Raw genomic sequence first — 17,549 nt, 5'->3', positions numbered from 1 at the left:
TGTATTAGTAAACCTGACAGACTTGAGAAAGGAGTATTGTATCCTTAGAACTGTGGCTGCCAGAATTTAATGTCAACAATTAAAATTTATTTTGATCCTTACCTAGTGTTTATTACTGTTTGTATACACAACAGACCTTACTAATACAGAGATGCACTATTAGATGGAATTACCATCTGTTCAGAGTGAAATGCTGGCATCTGTCTTGGAGTCTAAAACTAAAATGATATTATTTCAAACAAAACAAAATTAACTGCTCTTTACTTACCAACTTCATTTTTGTGTACATGTGTGTGCATACACACATGGGAAAGGCATATTTGTAATGACCTGTGTAGCAACATCTATATTTAGATATATGACTTCAACATAAGCTGTATGGACCATCTGTCTTTATTGGTCTTTTCTGTGCCCTCTGCTACACAATGGCATACAGCAATCATGGGCTTTTAAATACTGTTTTAGCTTTATAATATATTAAATATGTATTATATAGCAAGACATTAAAACTACATAATTAGAATACACAAAATGTGACTTTGAATCCACTAAAATGTAGTATACTCATTATTTTGACAGATGTGTCTTAACAGAACGTGACTAAAAAAAATTAAATAGGTAAAATTACAGTTGATTCATCTTTCAGAAAGTAGCTTCAGGTACCACAGTGACACCTTTAGGAAAATATATACTGTATCTTTTAGTCTTGAATATTTTTAATTTCAGCATTTAGTACCCTGCTGGGCTAGTGCTGCAGTTTTGTTTTCAGTCCTGTCTGTTCCTGTGCAGAGTTTGGTTTTCTGTTTGGACTTTTTTTTTTTTTTTTTTTTAAATAAAATCTTATGTAATCTATTTTGCACAGTCTCCCACTGTGTTGATGCACAAATATTCTCAAGGATCAATGAAACTGTAGTTTAAGTACTAATGTTATAGCAGGGATGTTACTTTCTGAAAGGATAGGCTTCTGTTCCATATATCACAAAATAATAAATTGTGTCATGCCAGTGTTTAATGCGTGTACACAGTGCATTAACTGTAACTGTAGTACATTTATTTGTGCTAGAGGAGACTTGAAAATGATTAAAAAATCAATACTTCTCTGTCAGAGAAGCAAGTGTTACGATGCATTTAAGTAGTTAATTGCATAAGCCCCATAAAAGCTTCAGGTTTGGGTATCAGAGATGCCATAATTATGGTCCAAGTAACTGCCGTTTATTAATACTAGACTTAAAAGAAAGATATAGTTATTGTCATGGGTGTTAGTTAGCTGCGTGTGTTTTAGAAATAATGAATTTGGGCATTTTTGTTTTACCATCAGTAAGCTGAACTGGAGGGCTCAACCTCTTATGTTCGCATTTAAAATGCTGACATACACTATTTCCCTCCAAAGGTGAAGTTTTGATTGTTAAGCCATGTTTTCTATTTAAACTTGTGCATTAATACCACAATTCATTAGTGCTGTGCCCTACTTATGCAGGAAAGCTTATGACCTCACGCTGCATTACTTCAATTTTGTCAGTGTAAATTTCTACCATAGCATGAGATACTAATTAGATTGTGAAGTCATAAATGATGCCTGAGCAGGAATTTACAGCACATAGTGTCACTGGCAGTTTCCCAGTTCCCTCACTCCCTGCTTTCTCCAAGAAGAATATTTATCAAGTTAGAGGGGAGCAAAGGAAAAGAAAGAGTGAGAGAGAAAGTAGCAACATGCTACAGGCAAATGGGAAAAATGAAAAATATGTTAATGAACTTGGAAATGAGCGGGTGTTTAAAAGGATGTTATTAATTCATTCTAAATGAAGCAATCTCTCCTTCCCTAAAGAACTCACACTATGTACAATGCTGTGCTGTGAAGTAATATGTCAGATTTCAAAGGCTCATATTTTAATTCAGGTTTTATTGTTCTTGAAAGGCGTTTATTGCTCTTTACTATGTCATTATGGGAACAAGTAATTTTTACAAGTTGTCATTGTATTTCACTTTCAGGGTACAAATGAAGTTTCTGGTGTTAAATCCTTTTCTTTGTCAAGGAAAGAAGATTCTAGTAAAGTGTTCTTGTCCTTCTCATGATGTCTTTTTTTATTTTGGTGATGGTCCATTTCCCCACCTGTATGGCCATCAATCCATCATCCACCAAACGGGTCATGCTGCCCTCCAGTGGCTTACTGTACAGTGTTTTTAAAAAGTAAAATAAATATATTCATAATTCAGCTATAGAGTGACCAATGCCATCAGAATGTTGGAAAGAGTTTGAGAGTATTACATAACACTAAAACCATAAAACTATCTTATACTGATAGCTTTGTGGAAACAATGTTGTATGGGGTCTTACTGTGCACCAGTGTTGGTGGAGAAAAGTTAGGGGGTTTCATTTTCTTGTACTGAATAATTATCTGAACATATACTAATGTCTGCACATGATTAGGAAAACAACCTGGTGGGCCTTCAATATCATGGACAGATAGCTGTTCTCCTGTTGATGAGGATAAGTTCATTGTTAAACGACTCATGTTGTCATGTCCCATCCTGATGCGATGTAACGAGAGTAATTAACTGTTCAGCTTCTCCTTTGATCTTTCACTCAAATCCAATGCGGAAAGTAATACAGATACATGCTTAGAATGAGTATGGCATGAAACACTAGTCAAGGAAGGAATGCAAATACTCTTTTTATGAAGACAATTCAGGTTCCTAAAAATTATGAAAAAACCCATGTTTTGTAGCTCGTAATGGAGTCATTTATCCAAAGCCAGAATAAATAAACAAGGTATTTCTTGTGGAATTGAAAGTAAGTTTTAATAAAGATTAAGAATGTTTTGCTTTCTGTTTTGTTGTTGTTGTTTGTTGTTGTTGTTTTGGGTTTTTTTAGGTGAGCCTCTGTGGGTATCTGTGTTTGTCCTTTAGATGATCAGAAACTGAAGAAGGATGTTTTTAAAAAATTATTATATGTGCAATAAATAATTTCCAAGAATTATGGACAACAATACCTAGATAATATTTTCTTTCATACACAGCTCCAAGAAAAATTAGTGCTCCTTGTCTTGAAGAAATAAACAGCACAACAGTAAAGATATATTGGAAGGAACCTGAAGAACTTAATGGGCCTTCTCCCATCTACCAGGTGGAAAGGCTGGATTCATCTTTAGCTACATTCACTACAGAAGTAATAAAAGGGATTCGTTTCCCAGGAAATGGGTATTACAGATTTGCTAGTGCCACTCTCCCCACCAATACTTACTTTACAGGTAAATTAATTTAAATTACTTACAAAATGTGCCATTGTACTAGGCTTTTGCTTTACCATCAGTTATAATCTTTATAATTTTCATGGCAAAATCCTGTAGTTTTTAATTTATGAGCATAATGTGATTGTTAGTGATGTATGGGCTATTTCGATTCTTGCATAAAAAGTCTGTGGAAAACATTATTGGACATGTGGGATCTATATTCCCTTGCCTTTGGATATAGAGATGTACATGATGGTGAATGCTGCTGCATATTTGGTTCATTTTGTAGTGGTAAATATAAGATTAAATATAAGATTAAAGTTTTTCTGGGGTAAAAATATTTCCATTCATTTACTGGGAATACTAAGGCATATTTTTTTGTATACCTTTTTGAGGATTCCCGAGGTTGCATGAGTCCTCAATAAGCACTTTCTTCCATGTTCAGAACATTTGTGTTGTTGTCCTGTTTTGTCAAGGAAAGAAAAAAGACTGCCAATTTGACAGAAGTCTGCTGTTTCTGGGCCGCTGGGTATTATCTCCTCTCTCATTTGGTTAGTCACTTATTTTGGAACTGGGCTTTTTTTTCAGATCAAAGCAGACCAATTATCCTATGTTCTATCATTCTCATCATCTGCTCAGGTTTTCACTTCTTGGAAAAAGAAAACCATAGGCAGTGTGTTTTTGGGAAAATATATGGATGAAGTTAGTTGCGTTTTTGAGATGATGTAGAGGCCTGTAAGGAAAATACTAGATTGGTGTGCATGAGGTCTTAGTTTTTAAAAGTACAAGAACAAATGACAGGGCTGAAGGTTTAAAAAAATAATTTAAAAGGTGTATGTGTGTGTATGTATATATTTAAAGTAATGACACCAATAGCAGCAAGAGGAAATCCAAACAAAATCTAGGTAGCAGTGAGAGCAGGCATTAGGTGCCGTGCTGATAGTGCAAAGGCCACACCAGTGTGGAACTAACCTGGAACTAAGCCTTGTTTGCTAAAACAGGTAAGGGCTGCAAAAAGCACACCCAAATGAATGCCAAAGATTTGAAAAGCACCGAGTAGCTGACACCCATTGTCTTCTCTGTCACCACAGGTAATTCTGGCAAGAAAATGAGCACAGATATCTTGGTACTTAGGAGAATGTGTGTGTGCATGCAAATTCAGGTTTTGTATTTAAAAAAAAATAAATCACCTTCTTATATGTGTCTGTGATCACCCAGTTAATCTGATTAAAAAAATAAAAAAATAAAAAAAAATTGATCACTTTTATTTTTTTTTGCTAGATGCTTACTTGACTGATAGTCAAATAATAATAACAAGTGATAATGTGTTAGTTAAATATTGACACCATGTTGACTTGCAAAACCTGTCTCTATGCAGGAATCTGTAGGAACAGCTGTTGGGCTGCTTTCCTCATCCAAATTGCTTGATGGTTTTCCTGACATCAGAATTTGCTCCCTTTACTGTATATTTAATAAAATTCTGTTATCAGTTGTGATGATCTAAACACCAAAGGAATTGTGAACTGCAGTTTTTCTCACTACAGTCAACCCTATCACTGCATTTTAGTTATATAGTTTAACCAGAAGTGTGAAGAGTTATGAGTATCACTAAATTTCCTTCCTCAGAAATCTCTGAGAGTGTTGGGGAAGAGGGTGTTGCCCTACTGGGATTGTTAACATGCCCATCTATTTGTAACCAACCAAACACAACCCTAGTCTACCCAAGCACTGATTCAGTCTGGAGTTCAGCTACGATCTTAATACCATTACTGAAGCTTTGAATAAGGTTTGTTGAGATGGCTCAGGTGATTTGAGAGAATTTGGACAGACAGGTCAGGAGAAACTGATAAAACTTTCTTCATGCTGGCACGTGATGACTGATAATGCTGTGTGGATAAATATAATTTATTATTGCTTTGGATTCTGTTCTTTCTTTTCGTCCAGCAATTAGTCTAAGTATCTGAAGATGACCTAGAACCAAAACAATTTGTCCAGGTATCTGCTGGTAATGACTGACAAACACGTTAAATCAGCCTGTTTTGGTACCTAAAAATGTGTAATTTAGGTACTTGGTAATTCAGTAAAGTTTTTGAGAAATACAAATGTCTGTTTTTCTAAGCAGATCATCAGTCCTTATTCTAAAAATTTTAGCAAATCCAGGAGAGTTTAGAAAGACAGACACTTAGGGAAAAGAAAAATTATCTTTAGCTGTACTCTGCACTTTTTTTGTGGTTGAGACCTTCTCTTATTGCCCATCTCTGAAGACAAGCATTTGGCAGTTGTGCTTTATAGATGGAGTAGCTTTAGTGTGCATGCAGCTGTGTACATCTTTGACACAAAAGTGTGCCAGCTTGTATATGTCAGTCAGTAAATAGATACTTCTTAGTGTGTCTGCAGTCTCCCACTGCTAATCCAGAAAAAGATAGATAAGTTTATTCATTGCTAATAAATGCAGTTGTCCCTGGCTGGTCTTACACTCCAAAGTGCAAGTAAGAGGGGCAGATGTATCATCTGGGAGATTTTCCAAATGCATCTTTACACTCACACACACACACATAGAGAGTTAGGCAATAAACACTGGCTACACTAGGCAGTGTCCTTCTGTCTATAACAAAGCTTTCAGCTGCCTGGGAATATGCACTCTGACTACACATTAGATGAGAGGAAGTCAAGTAAGGAAAAGGATTGTTTCTGCCAGAACTGTCCACATGCGACTTCTTAACTCTTCAAACTGAAGGAGAGTTTTAGGTGTCTGCAGTATCATTTTTCAAAAGATGCAGTCTTGATTTTTAATACTTACATCTCTTCAAATTCTTAGATGCCATAGCATTCATTATATCTACCAAAATACTACCAGACAAAGGAGCTATCCATGTCCTTGTGTTAGCTAAGCAACTCATCCATCTCCCATCACTCTCAAGATTGGGGTATTTCAGGTGTTTTATCTTCGTATCTTCCCCATGAGACAGCAAAGTGCTATCATTCTGATCTAGTGGATGGGGAGCTGAAGTTTAGATTCTACTTAATGCAGGAGCTTATACTTAAAAGACCCTCTAGAAATGGCTAGAAGGTTTTACAAATTAGTTCTTTCATGTGGTTTGCTTTATCAGTACAGCTTAATGTGATGCTGCTTTTGGTCTGGTGTCAGAATGCTGCAGGAGCATTGCTATGTGTGTTTGTGGTTCTCTAGTAGTAAAGAGAGGAACTATTTATTGTACACAAGGTGTAGACAGGGAAGCTTAGAGTTCAAAGGACTGTCTGAATATCTTTTGAATTCAAATGATATTATCTCTTTAATGACTGAGAGTAATGGCTAGGTCCAAAAAAAAGCCTAAGGATGAAGATAATGAGTATAATGTCATGTTAACCTGGCTTTCACTGCTAACAAATGGGTGAGAATGGTTTGCTCTGCAGGGAAGTTAAGGTCTTTGTGTACTTTCTAGCAGAGGCATACCAATGCTTACAAGTAAGATCCTTTAAGATCATTGAATAAAATCCATGGAAAATAGCATGTTGGACTGCTGAAGTATGTGTATGTGAGAATATCAACAAACCAGCAATTTATTTATGAAAAGTGTTTTTCCTCAGTGGCTGGTTGATTGAGGATTAGGACTTGAGGTGTCCAAATGGATGAATAAAGGGAAGTTTAGATTTCAGGTTGTATTAAGCAAATACTGAATTCTTTCAAAAAGGAATTTCTGGGCCCAAAGAGCACCTGGGTGAACCCTGGGTGTCTCTGGGATACAATGACATCTGAGCTAGGAGTTTCAGGACTGAAATTTAGTTATCTAAAGTACAGTCATTGATTACACAAATCACATTTTGAATCTTTTCTCTGACTGATCCGTTGCCAGGCAGAAAATCTGTGGCAGAGCTGAGAGGATAGGGCCTATTGTAATTAGAAAGGATAGAAATTGCAATCTGTTGGATACATGAATGAACAAGAAAGCTCCTTGATGCTCTGCTATGGGGATATAGTAGGCTCCACAAAGAGAAACTGGGTGTATCTGCAGGGGTATGTAAGACCTCCTTTCTGTGAAGAGTGACTCAGCTGAAATTGCGGAGTAGCAAAGATGATTGTGTGAAAGGTTACATAGCTCCTGACCTCTGAAAACACTTATTTTCAAATAGTCTTCAAAAGTGAAATATTCTTCAATTATTTCTTTCCAAAGAAATTCTTCACTATAAGGGGGGTAAGACAATGGAACAGGTAGCCCAGGAGCGTTGTGGATGCCCCCCTGGAAGTGTTGAAGGGCAGGTTGAATGGGGCTTTGAGCAACCTGGTCTAGTGGGAGGTGTCCCTGTCCATGCAGGGGGGTTGGAATTAGATGATCTTTAAGATCCCTTCCAAGCCAAACCATTCTATGAAATATAACATTGAACATAAACTGAAAAATCTGTGGCATGCTTTGTGCATTGCTTAAAATATAATTTGAGCTTGATGTTGGGAGTTATAATCACATACCCATGTGAGAAGAGGGCCTTTATTTACTTACTGATAAAATAATTATTTTTTTCAGGTAGATGAAAGATTATTTGTGATGTTTTGAAAACAATTGAATTAGCTATTACTGTTTTAATATTATTCCTCTTGGATGCTACTTGTTTAGAAAGAAAATTAATAATGTAATATTGACCAGAATGCTGTCCACTGAAGAAACTATTGTTTGGCCTTGCTTTGAATCCAAGTTTTCTGAAATAGAATACTACACATAGAAAGAAATAAGCCTTGCCTGGAATATGTACTCTTTGCCAACCTCTACATGATGCAAATTCATCTCTGTAATAATTAGGAAATGAGGTAAGATGTTCATATATTCAACATTACAAATAGAGCTTTTTTGCAATGACATTTGTAGTGTTGTGAAGTGGTCTTAAAAATGTGTATTGAAAAAAAAAAGCAAAAGAAAAAAAATCTGTGCTTGTGTTTTTAATGCCAAACTCTGACTCATAAACACACGCATTTCTCAGATTGGAGAATCTTTCCAGTAATGGGTTTACCATGGAACACTGCACAAGCATCATTTACATTTGTTCTCAGCAGAAGGGAATGGCAGTGGACATTCAGTGTTGGATCTCCTGGTAGCTCTACATCACAGTGAACTTCTCTGTGCAATAATGTAAACCAAATTCCACTCCATATAATCTTGCACAAATATTCCATGATATGAAGAAGGCACAAATCTTTTCATTAGCATATGGAACCAAATAAACAGGCCTTTTCCAGCATCCTGTCAGAAATTTATGGAATGCATTACAACTGAGTATCAATAAAATGAGTATATTTGGAGATTGAAAAACAATGTAAGAGGAAAGGCTGAAGAAAATGGTGCAGTTTAGTAAAATGAAGACTAAAAGGAGACATGATAATGGTGGTAAAGTATATAAAATACGTAGTTTAAAGGAGAGAATGAACTTTTCTCCATCTCTACTGTGAGGAAGTCAGCAATGCACTCATAATCTTAAAATACAGCAAGGTAGGTTGTCTTCTCACTGTATTTTTTTTCCTAAAAGTTTCAGGCTAATGGAACAAAGGAATACATTGTTGTCAGAAAAAAAATAAAATTTAAAAAAAAATAAAATAAAATCTGGCATTGCAGATTTTAAAGAATAGTTCATAGAATCATAGAATATTCCGAGTTGGAAGGGATCCATCAGGATCATTGAGCCCAACTCCTGTCAATGTGTAGGGTACCCCAAGAATCATACCACATGCCTGAGAGCATCATCCAAATGCTTCCTGAACTCAGACAGGCTTGGTGTTGTGACCACTTCCCTGAGGAGCTTGTTCCAGTGCTCAGCCACCCTCTGGGTGAAAAGCCTTTTCCTGATATCCAACCTAAACCTCCCCTGATTCAGCTTCCTGACATTTCCCCAAGTCCTGTCATTGGTCACAGGAGTGAAGAGATCAAGACCTGCCCCATCTCTTTCCCTTGTGAGGAAACAATAGACTCTAATGAGGTCACCCCTCAGCCGCCTCTTCTCCAAGCTGAATTAGCCACTTCTCATAAGTCATCCTTTCCAGACCCTTCACTATCTTCATGGCTCTCCTTTGGACGCTTTCCAATAGCTTGATGTCCTTTTTATTATTGTGGTGCCCAAAGTTGAATGCAGTTGGGTGAACATTTGTCAGAAATAAAGCAGGTAAAATTTATTCTGGTTTGGATTAAGCGGGTTGGTTCTGTGACCTCTAAGAACGTTTCCCAAACATATATCCTGTTATGAACTCAGATTAAACCAATGGAACTAGGAAAGATGTTCATGTCACCAAATTTTTAGAAGGAAATAGCTGCCTTTTTCTTTTTTTTTTTTTTTTTTTTTTTGAAGGGGAGGACAGGGGCACTTTGCACAGACAATTTTCTTTAAAGGAAGAATGTGGCATGATTGTACAAGTTTATCTTCCATTTTTTTTCTTCTAGATACTTTCCAGTTTTGGGGTTTTTTTATGACTACTGATAGAGTTTGAGGTGGCTAGAAAGGAGTTTTAACTACTAAATCAGAGTAATATAATAATTTTGATTGGAAGAGAAGTTATCTTGTCCAACCTTCTGCTCATACTGGGTCCAGCTAGACCACTTTAGGTCTTTGTCTAGTTGAGTTTTATTTCTAGTTGAGTTTTTATCTCCATATGAAGTCAAGTACATTTCCAAGTATTGTTCCAGTCTCCAATCTGACTAGCCTTTTGGTAATCTTCTCCCCCTTGTATCTATACAGAATTTTCTGTGTTTAAACTTGTGTCCATTGCCTCTTGTTCTGTTACCTTAGAGCTGCAAGAAAGTGGGGCTTCATCTTTATATCCTTCTGTCAAGTAAGTGAAGAAGGCAAGATTGTGTCCTCCATCCTTCCATGCTTAAGACAGCAAACCCTGTCCCCTCAGCCTCTTCTCATAAGTCATGTACTTTGGCCCTCTGACTGTTTTGGTGCCCCTCCACTGTACTCATTCCAGTGTGTCAGTATATTTATTTATTTTTTTCCGAGTACCCGTAACTGCATTGCAGGACTTTGTTGAATTTGTTGCCTTTGTTGAATTTTACAAGATTTCTTTCAGCCCATTTCTCCAGCCTGTCAAGGTTTCTCTGATTTGCAGCATATCCACTGCAGCCCTCAGGGTTTTTTACTACCTGCAAACTTTCTGATAGTAGACTCTGTCCCATCTCCAGGGATTCATTTTAATGAATAAAACTGTTCAACAGAACTGATCACAGTACCAGTTCCTTGCAGATGCTGCCCACTTGTCTTTGCCACTTGTTACAAGGCTTTGGATCCTACTGTTCAGACAGTTTTTCACCAACTTTTATAGCCTATTTGTGGTCCATCTATATCTCCAGCCTGATAAAAAAGGATTCTATGGGAACCCACATTGAAGGCCTTGCTAAAGCCAAGGTACACAACATGAGCTGCTTTCTCTTTTGGCAGCTGAGCCAATCCTTTCATCGTAGAAGGCAATCAGGTTGGTCAGGCACAATTTGACCGTAATAAATCCATGTTGATTGTTCCAAATAATCTTTGTGTCCTTCATATGTCTGAGTATGGCCTCCTGCATAGTGTCCCTGGGGACAAAAGTTAGGCTTGCCCAGTCTGTAATTTCCCCAATCTATAGGCGCAGCCTTACGGGAAATGCTATTGAAATTGTTTGCTTCAAGCTTAGCCTGAAAAGATGAAGACAACTGAAAGAGAAGGAGAAAAATCTGACCCGTTGTTTAGTTTGGCTTTATGTATTTATTTATTTTTTGTCTCTCTGCTGGTATTTTTTCCCTTACATAGCTTTTTAAGAATCCTCTTTTTTTATTTCATTACATTGAACTAAAGAAGGTAAACAAGATTTTCTGAGGGAAATACTATTACATAAGAAATCCTTTAGACCAACCTTTCAAATACTGAGAAAGAAAGGAAGAGAGTGCATCTGTTTAGCTGACTTGGAGAACACACTTTAGGTCTTATGAAACTTCTCATAGTGTTACTCATTTTTCAGATTTTTAAAGTAACCATTAATTAAAGCTCTTGGAGAGCTCTTATTGCATCTTTTCGGTCTAGGTTGCTGCCACAGGACTTCTTAGAAATTCTTTTCATTTTAATGCCAACTTCTTAGATCTGCTCCTCTTGTCTTCACAAAAGAACAAATTGAACCCATGTCTTAATATTACGTGAAAGAAAGATAAAGATCTGTATCACAGTTAAGTGGCTGGCTTTGGTAAGCAGAGGATCATCCTTTTTTTTTCTGCCTGAGAACTGTTTGCACAGACATTTTAGTTAGAATTTTGACCTAGTACTGAAAATAAATTCAGAGCTTCATCTTGAAAACCACATTCCTTTCTTTCTTCCTTCTGAATCCCAAGAAGCCTAAAGATAGGGAGAGAGAAGCTGCACATAAAGAAAAGGGAGTGATCCAACACAACAAAGTGAACTGTGCTGCTTTGTGAACAAAATGACTTAAAACATTTTCCAACATGCACAACAGGGATTTAGGCAGCAAATAAGCCAAGCTGATGCTGACCTTGCCAGTGTTACAGGGGTAATATTTTCCCTAAGATGAAGTGGGTTTGTTAGGCACCGGCATACTTTCTATCAGTATCAAGTATCTGCTTTTTTCCATCTTTGTTGAAAAGATTTATTGTAGCCTCTACAGGGGAGAAAGAAAAAAGATTCTCCCTTTCTGTGTTATTTCTCATATTTACCTCTTGCACTTTAACAGATCACTAGACAGCACAGACTTTGGCATGTAATTGCAGGGGTTTTTGCATCTTCTTGGCTTTACTGCCAAAGTACATTTTTGCCAGTGTTGTGTGACATTCTGCACTGCCTGGTTAAAAACAATTTTTTCTGTTTGTGTGAGGAAACTGTCAGAGCATGTATTAGTCCCACTGTGGAAGTTGTAAAAGCAGTAGCTTGCCAATGGATAGATCACGCTAGCAGTGGAAAAGCCCTTTCCCAGTCTAAGTGGTAGTTTCAGCTGTCTGCTTGTGCAAAACTAGTTACAGAATGGGGTCTTTTGAGTATCATTAATATATACCACATGACTTGTGATCTGTAAAACAGCAGTTTTTCTCCTTTTGTCACAACTGTAGTTGTGCTTCTGGCAATTTTGTGCAAACCTGGTTCACTGTTTTGAAAAGTAGTAGACATTTGCAAAGTAGTAGACATTCTCTCTATAGGGGACAAACCTCAAAATGAGTAGAAGACAAGATTTTAATCAATTATTTCAAAACTCTTACATTTGTCAGGGGGGATAAAAGTACTTACTCTCTACTAAGTTTTTATTTTTAATGAACTTATCCAAGAGTAACCAATTACATACCAAGCTATTTTATGCAAGATTAATTTCCACCAGTAAAACATGCCAATATATTTGGTGTTTCTTTTTCTTGCTTGTCTCCAAAAAAAAGAAAATAAATGCTGTTAGGATTTGTTTGTAGGAACTCTCTATAGGAGTCTGTACAAAATATAATAATTGAATTTAATAAGAGTGAATGTGGAAAAAAATTAATAAAAATTGTTTGGTTTAGTGTCTAGTCTGGCCTTTGATCAGTAAGAATAGAGTTCTCATGTTCATATTCAGTTCACTGAAGATGCTAAAGGTGGGATTATAGTCTGTGCCTACAAGGCCGAAGAAGGGAAGAAGGGACTTCAAGGAGACTTTCTGTTCTCTCAATCCCTTTCGTGTGCAGCAAAGATAGTGGGTACCCTCATATATGTCTCTGAAAATAAATGGCTACAGAAATTCTGTGTTTCGCTTCAGGGAGGACATCATCTGGGATTCATTTTGTGCCTGTGTGCTGCTAAGAAAAGGTGTAAGATGGAGGGATTTGTTGAGAGGGACATTTAGGGAAATAAAAGTTGCTGAAAATGATAAATGTAAAGAAAAAACAAGAAAGTAGAAGCAGCATAAATGCATGAAACTTATTTAATTTAAAAAAAAAAAAAAAGAGAAAAAAGAAAAAGAAAGAAAGAGAAAGAAAAAGAGATGAAGGAAGGTCCCAAGCTCCTCTTGGAAGTGTAAAATGGAGGCTCCTTTCATTTCATGGAATCACAGAATCACTTAGGTTGGAAAAGACCTTTAAGATCATCAAATCCAACCATTTAACTAAGACTATGTAGTTAAAGCAAGGACTGAAATGACACAGGTCAAAGAAAGAACTTGAAGCAGGTTTGAGCATAGAAAGTGGTAGTTCAATGGGTGTTCATCTTTTAGAGTGAAAGTGTGAATGCATCTGGAAATTCTCAGATTTAAATGGTGCAAGAAAGAAAAAGACTATTTCAAATGCCTTTTGTTTGCTATTGCATTAGTATGTTGTAAAATTTTTGTAGGATTCTTATGTGGTGGCATAATTGAACTTGTAGCCCAAAGTAGTTTCAAAGAGAGAGATTTGATGAGAAGTAATAACCAAGTAGGAATACTCCTATAACTTTTACTTAACTAAATGTAAAATCTCTGATTTTTAAACTTTATTTCTAAATTCTTATGGGTTTAGTTTGCACTACAGCCAGAAGGCAGTACCAGTGACACTTGGTCAAGATTTTCACCTATGCTAGTCATGCTAACGCCTTTTATTGTGTTTTTAGCAGTGCAGTTATGTTGCATCTGCTTGGAAAATATTGTGTAGTCCAAGGCAGGATGGCAGGAATTTTGGATTAAATTTTTATTACATTTGATTCTGTCTCTCTTTTCAAAGTTCTTCCTTAATTCAAAATGATATATCAATCTTTTTCAATTTTTTCCCCTCACCCTTTAAAGCTCTTGTATGTATTAGATTATCTATCTATCTATCTATCTATCTATCTATCTATCTATCTATCTATCTATCTATTTTGAGGAGCAGTTTGTAAACAGGCACAGGAAGAATCTATTCCTCTTTGGATTCTAAGGACAGTTTTCAGCAAGGATGACACAAAGAGAGGGTTAGTTCTATGTTGGATGGTAACATGAAATTAATGCTTTCTGAGTCATGTTTGGCCCTTATTTAGATTATTTCTATAAAGGATTATTTTGTCCAATGGCCTGAGACAGGCATTGCATTTGAGTAATACTGAGCCTTTAAATTATGCCTGCTTTTAACATACAAATTCCTTCCCATGTTGTGGTTTTAAATGGTGATGGTGTAGCTACTGAATTATGTATTGACTGAAAGTGTGTGAAGAGTCATGCATTGATTATGATTGCATTGTGAATTTGATCAGGAAATTTTCATAATAATAATATGAGGAAGCTTTTTGCCTTCTAATTGATTTTCAGGGTGATTAAATTAAGACCTTGTCTAAGTACAACTGTCCTTATCAATTACTGGCAGAATAGAGAAATTAAAGGATTAAAAATTTACGTGTGTTAAGATTCAGTATTTAAGGTCTAAAATCAATCAGATCATAGACTGAATAATTCCATTATGACAAAACCATCATTCAGGATTAGACTGTGGTAATTTGGAGAAAGAAAAGGCTGTCTGCACTAGTACATATGGGAAAAATTAAGATTTCAAAATTAAGCATCTAGAACTTAGGAAATGGAGTTAAAATTAGCACCATGAAATTAATTCAGCCTTGGTTTTTTATGTTGTGTGATGGTGTGTAATCAAGTGATTAAAAACTAGCTTATCCATAGGTTTTGTGTATGGTATGGGCCAACTGTTGTCTTCTAAGATTTCTTATTGTTCTGTGTATGGCTTGATTTCTGTCTTATCATATGTATGTAATTCTTAAGGAAATGCAGATTTTAACACTTTTTTTTTTTTTTCCTGTGCTGTTTTCACTGGAGTATCTGAGTACTTTGTAATAAGTGCTTTTACACCACTTACATTATTAGTTTTGTTTTATGAATTAGGACTTTGGGTAAAGAAAAAAGAGGACAGTGCTGATTTCAAGTACTTGGTTTTAGGTAGGTAGGACCTGAGTTTTCAGAGTAGTTCAAGAGTTTACAGTTTCCACTGACCTCTGTTCAATTAGGAACACTTGACATGTCCACAGATCTCTGTGGGGTGTTCAAATGCAAGCACTCAAGAAAATGAAGAGTGCATAGCAAGCAAGTAACTCTGAAAATCTGACTTAGTGGTTTGCCTTGTGTTGATAAGAACCTTGTGGCAGAGGTAGGGAGATGGAACTGCTCTAGCTATTAAACTGCCCCTTCACTTTCTGTACTCCCCTTCCTCTTTCATTTAAACATCTGCAGAGTACTACATCAAATAAGACAGGCTTCTGTGCACAAAAATCCTTATTTGCTACATCAATCCTGATTTAGTTGCTGAATGTAGTAAAATCCCTGAGGCAGATGTCTTATGGGAAATTTGTATTTGTATAATTGTAAACTGTATCATAGTTCATCCTCTATTTGTGCATGCATTATTTTTTTTCAGAAACTTTTCTTTTTTCCTGAATTTTGAGAGTTTACTTTTGCAGACCTAATGTGATCTATATACCTATTCTGAATAGTAATTAAAAAAATTCTTAGTGTCATAAGAGAATCCCAGACATATCTATCATGTGGAACATTGCTGACTAATACAGATGTCAATGGGTAAAAATCATTAATATTCATGAAATCTTTTTCTGATCTGAACTGTTAGAGACACTGACTGCTACACTACATGATCATCTGTATGTGAAAAGAAGAGCACCGGCTTTTCTACTATATTTTGTGTTTACTAACAGCATATATTTTCAACTGGATTTGTAAGAAGAGTTTTTACTAGTGATTAAAAGATCTCCTGGTGATTATAGGTTCTCCTGTTTCTTCTGTTTAATTTCCCCAGTTCTCTTTTTCATCATTTTCCTGTTTTGACACTATCCATGCTTTGTTTATTGCTCCCTTTCTCCTCTCTTCCTCTCCCCCCTGGCCTGGTTTTACCATTATAATGTCCCTGATCATCTTCCTTCCTTATTCTTCAAGGTGTTGTCATCTTTTCCTTCATACTGACAGGCATCAAGTGGTAGAAAATTAAGAGACCAAGAGGAAGACTCTTCACCTTCTTTTCTAGTATCTAGCCCACCATCAGATTTGGTGCCTGTGACCAATTTAATAAAAGAACCTTCTTAGCCCCTCATTTCTGAAATGCAGTCTCCCTGTAAATGTAATTTTTCTTTGAGAATTTTGCTACCATCCTTCCAAGAGCTGTTTCCTGACATTGATAAATTTAGACTTCCTTCAATTTTACCTGAGAATAACAGCACTCTATCAAATTCATATCTCTGATCCACTTTGTGTAAAACTGGATAAAAGAATGACTTAAATTCAAAGAAATAATGAAAAAGTATTTGCCATGAGGCAAACATGGTTATAAAATATTTTATTTTGTTTAAGTTGCAGCTCCTTGATTTGCCTAAATCTTTGTTACTGTATGTGTGTATGGAGTTCCCAAAGACTGTGTAGTAAGCTTTGTGACAGGATGAGATCTTCAGGATACAGCACACACTGCTTTTTGACACTAGAATGACATGCTTTCTCACAAATTACTTGCTGGGTTTTTTTTTCCTCAGTGTGTGTATATTTTTAAAAAATGAACTAAAGAGTATAACATGCATTTAATTAGATAGTGGTTATATGTAGTTCTTGTTATTTTGACTTCTGAAGTGTAATTCCCTGACTTTTTTGGGGGGCTATACAATGCTGTCTCTTTCAACTATAAAAACAAATGCCTCTAAACTTAATTATTTTTCAAGACACTTCAGAAGATGGGGTTACACTTTTGTGTTCCAGAGTTCCTACTTCTTCCTCAAGCTGTTCATACTTTCCATGAAATGTCTAGGGCTAGATGGATGATCCCTAAAGCAAACATCAGTGGACAAAATTGCAATGTTTAACAGTTCACTATAGTGGCTGAGAATTCAGAAATCAACTGTTAGCATAACTATTATCATGAAAATGCAAACCTGACAAGTAATGTTGTTCTGGTGTAAGGGCCATGTACTACGGTGACAGAGATGTCATATGCTAAATTACTGGAGGATTTGTTGAGCACAATAGTGAATTGTTGCCTGGCTTTTTTTTTTTTTTTTTCCCTTTTTTTTTTTTCCCTTTAAATTTTAAGAAGTTCTAGTGAATGAAATCTTGTATAGTAGAAAAATCTCAAAAAATAACTATACTCTAGTTCTGTATAACACAAAATGAGATTTGATCAGAAGTAGTTAGATCCGTGCTTACTTACTTAAGATCTATAATACTTTAAGATTAATTGGGAGCATAAATGGAGAAGCTGACAACCTGGAACCTTGACTTCTTAAAATTGCTGACCCAATTACTGCTTAGCCCTTTGCTGACATGTTAATGTGTCTCTTTAAACTGGAAAATCACCACCATTTCTCTGTGTGCTAGAGTTGGTCCATCGGATGAAGGAA

General features: G+C 36.1%; 1 protein-coding gene across 1 annotated transcript in view; it reads left to right on the top strand.

Annotated features, from left to right (window-relative positions):
- The window catches only part of USH2A (Usher syndrome 2A (autosomal recessive, mild)), a 393,962-nt gene that overhangs the window by 102,721 nt on the left and 273,692 nt on the right, over positions 1-17,549 (top strand). The window contains exon 20 of the mRNA XM_009994736.1: positions 3,018-3,248. Coding sequence (XP_009993038.1) covers positions 3,018-3,248 — 231 coding nt within the window. The remainder of the gene's footprint in view (positions 1-3,017; positions 3,249-17,549) is intronic.

The sequence above is a fragment of the Chaetura pelagica genome, unplaced genomic scaffold (assembly GCF_000747805.2).
Source record: "Chaetura pelagica isolate M959 unplaced genomic scaffold, ChaPel_1.0 scaffold2, whole genome shotgun sequence".
NCBI lineage: Eukaryota > Metazoa > Chordata > Aves > Apodiformes > Apodidae > Chaetura > Chaetura pelagica.
The sequence above is the reverse complement of the archived record's forward strand: the minus strand, read 5'-3'. Positions and strand labels throughout refer to the sequence as shown.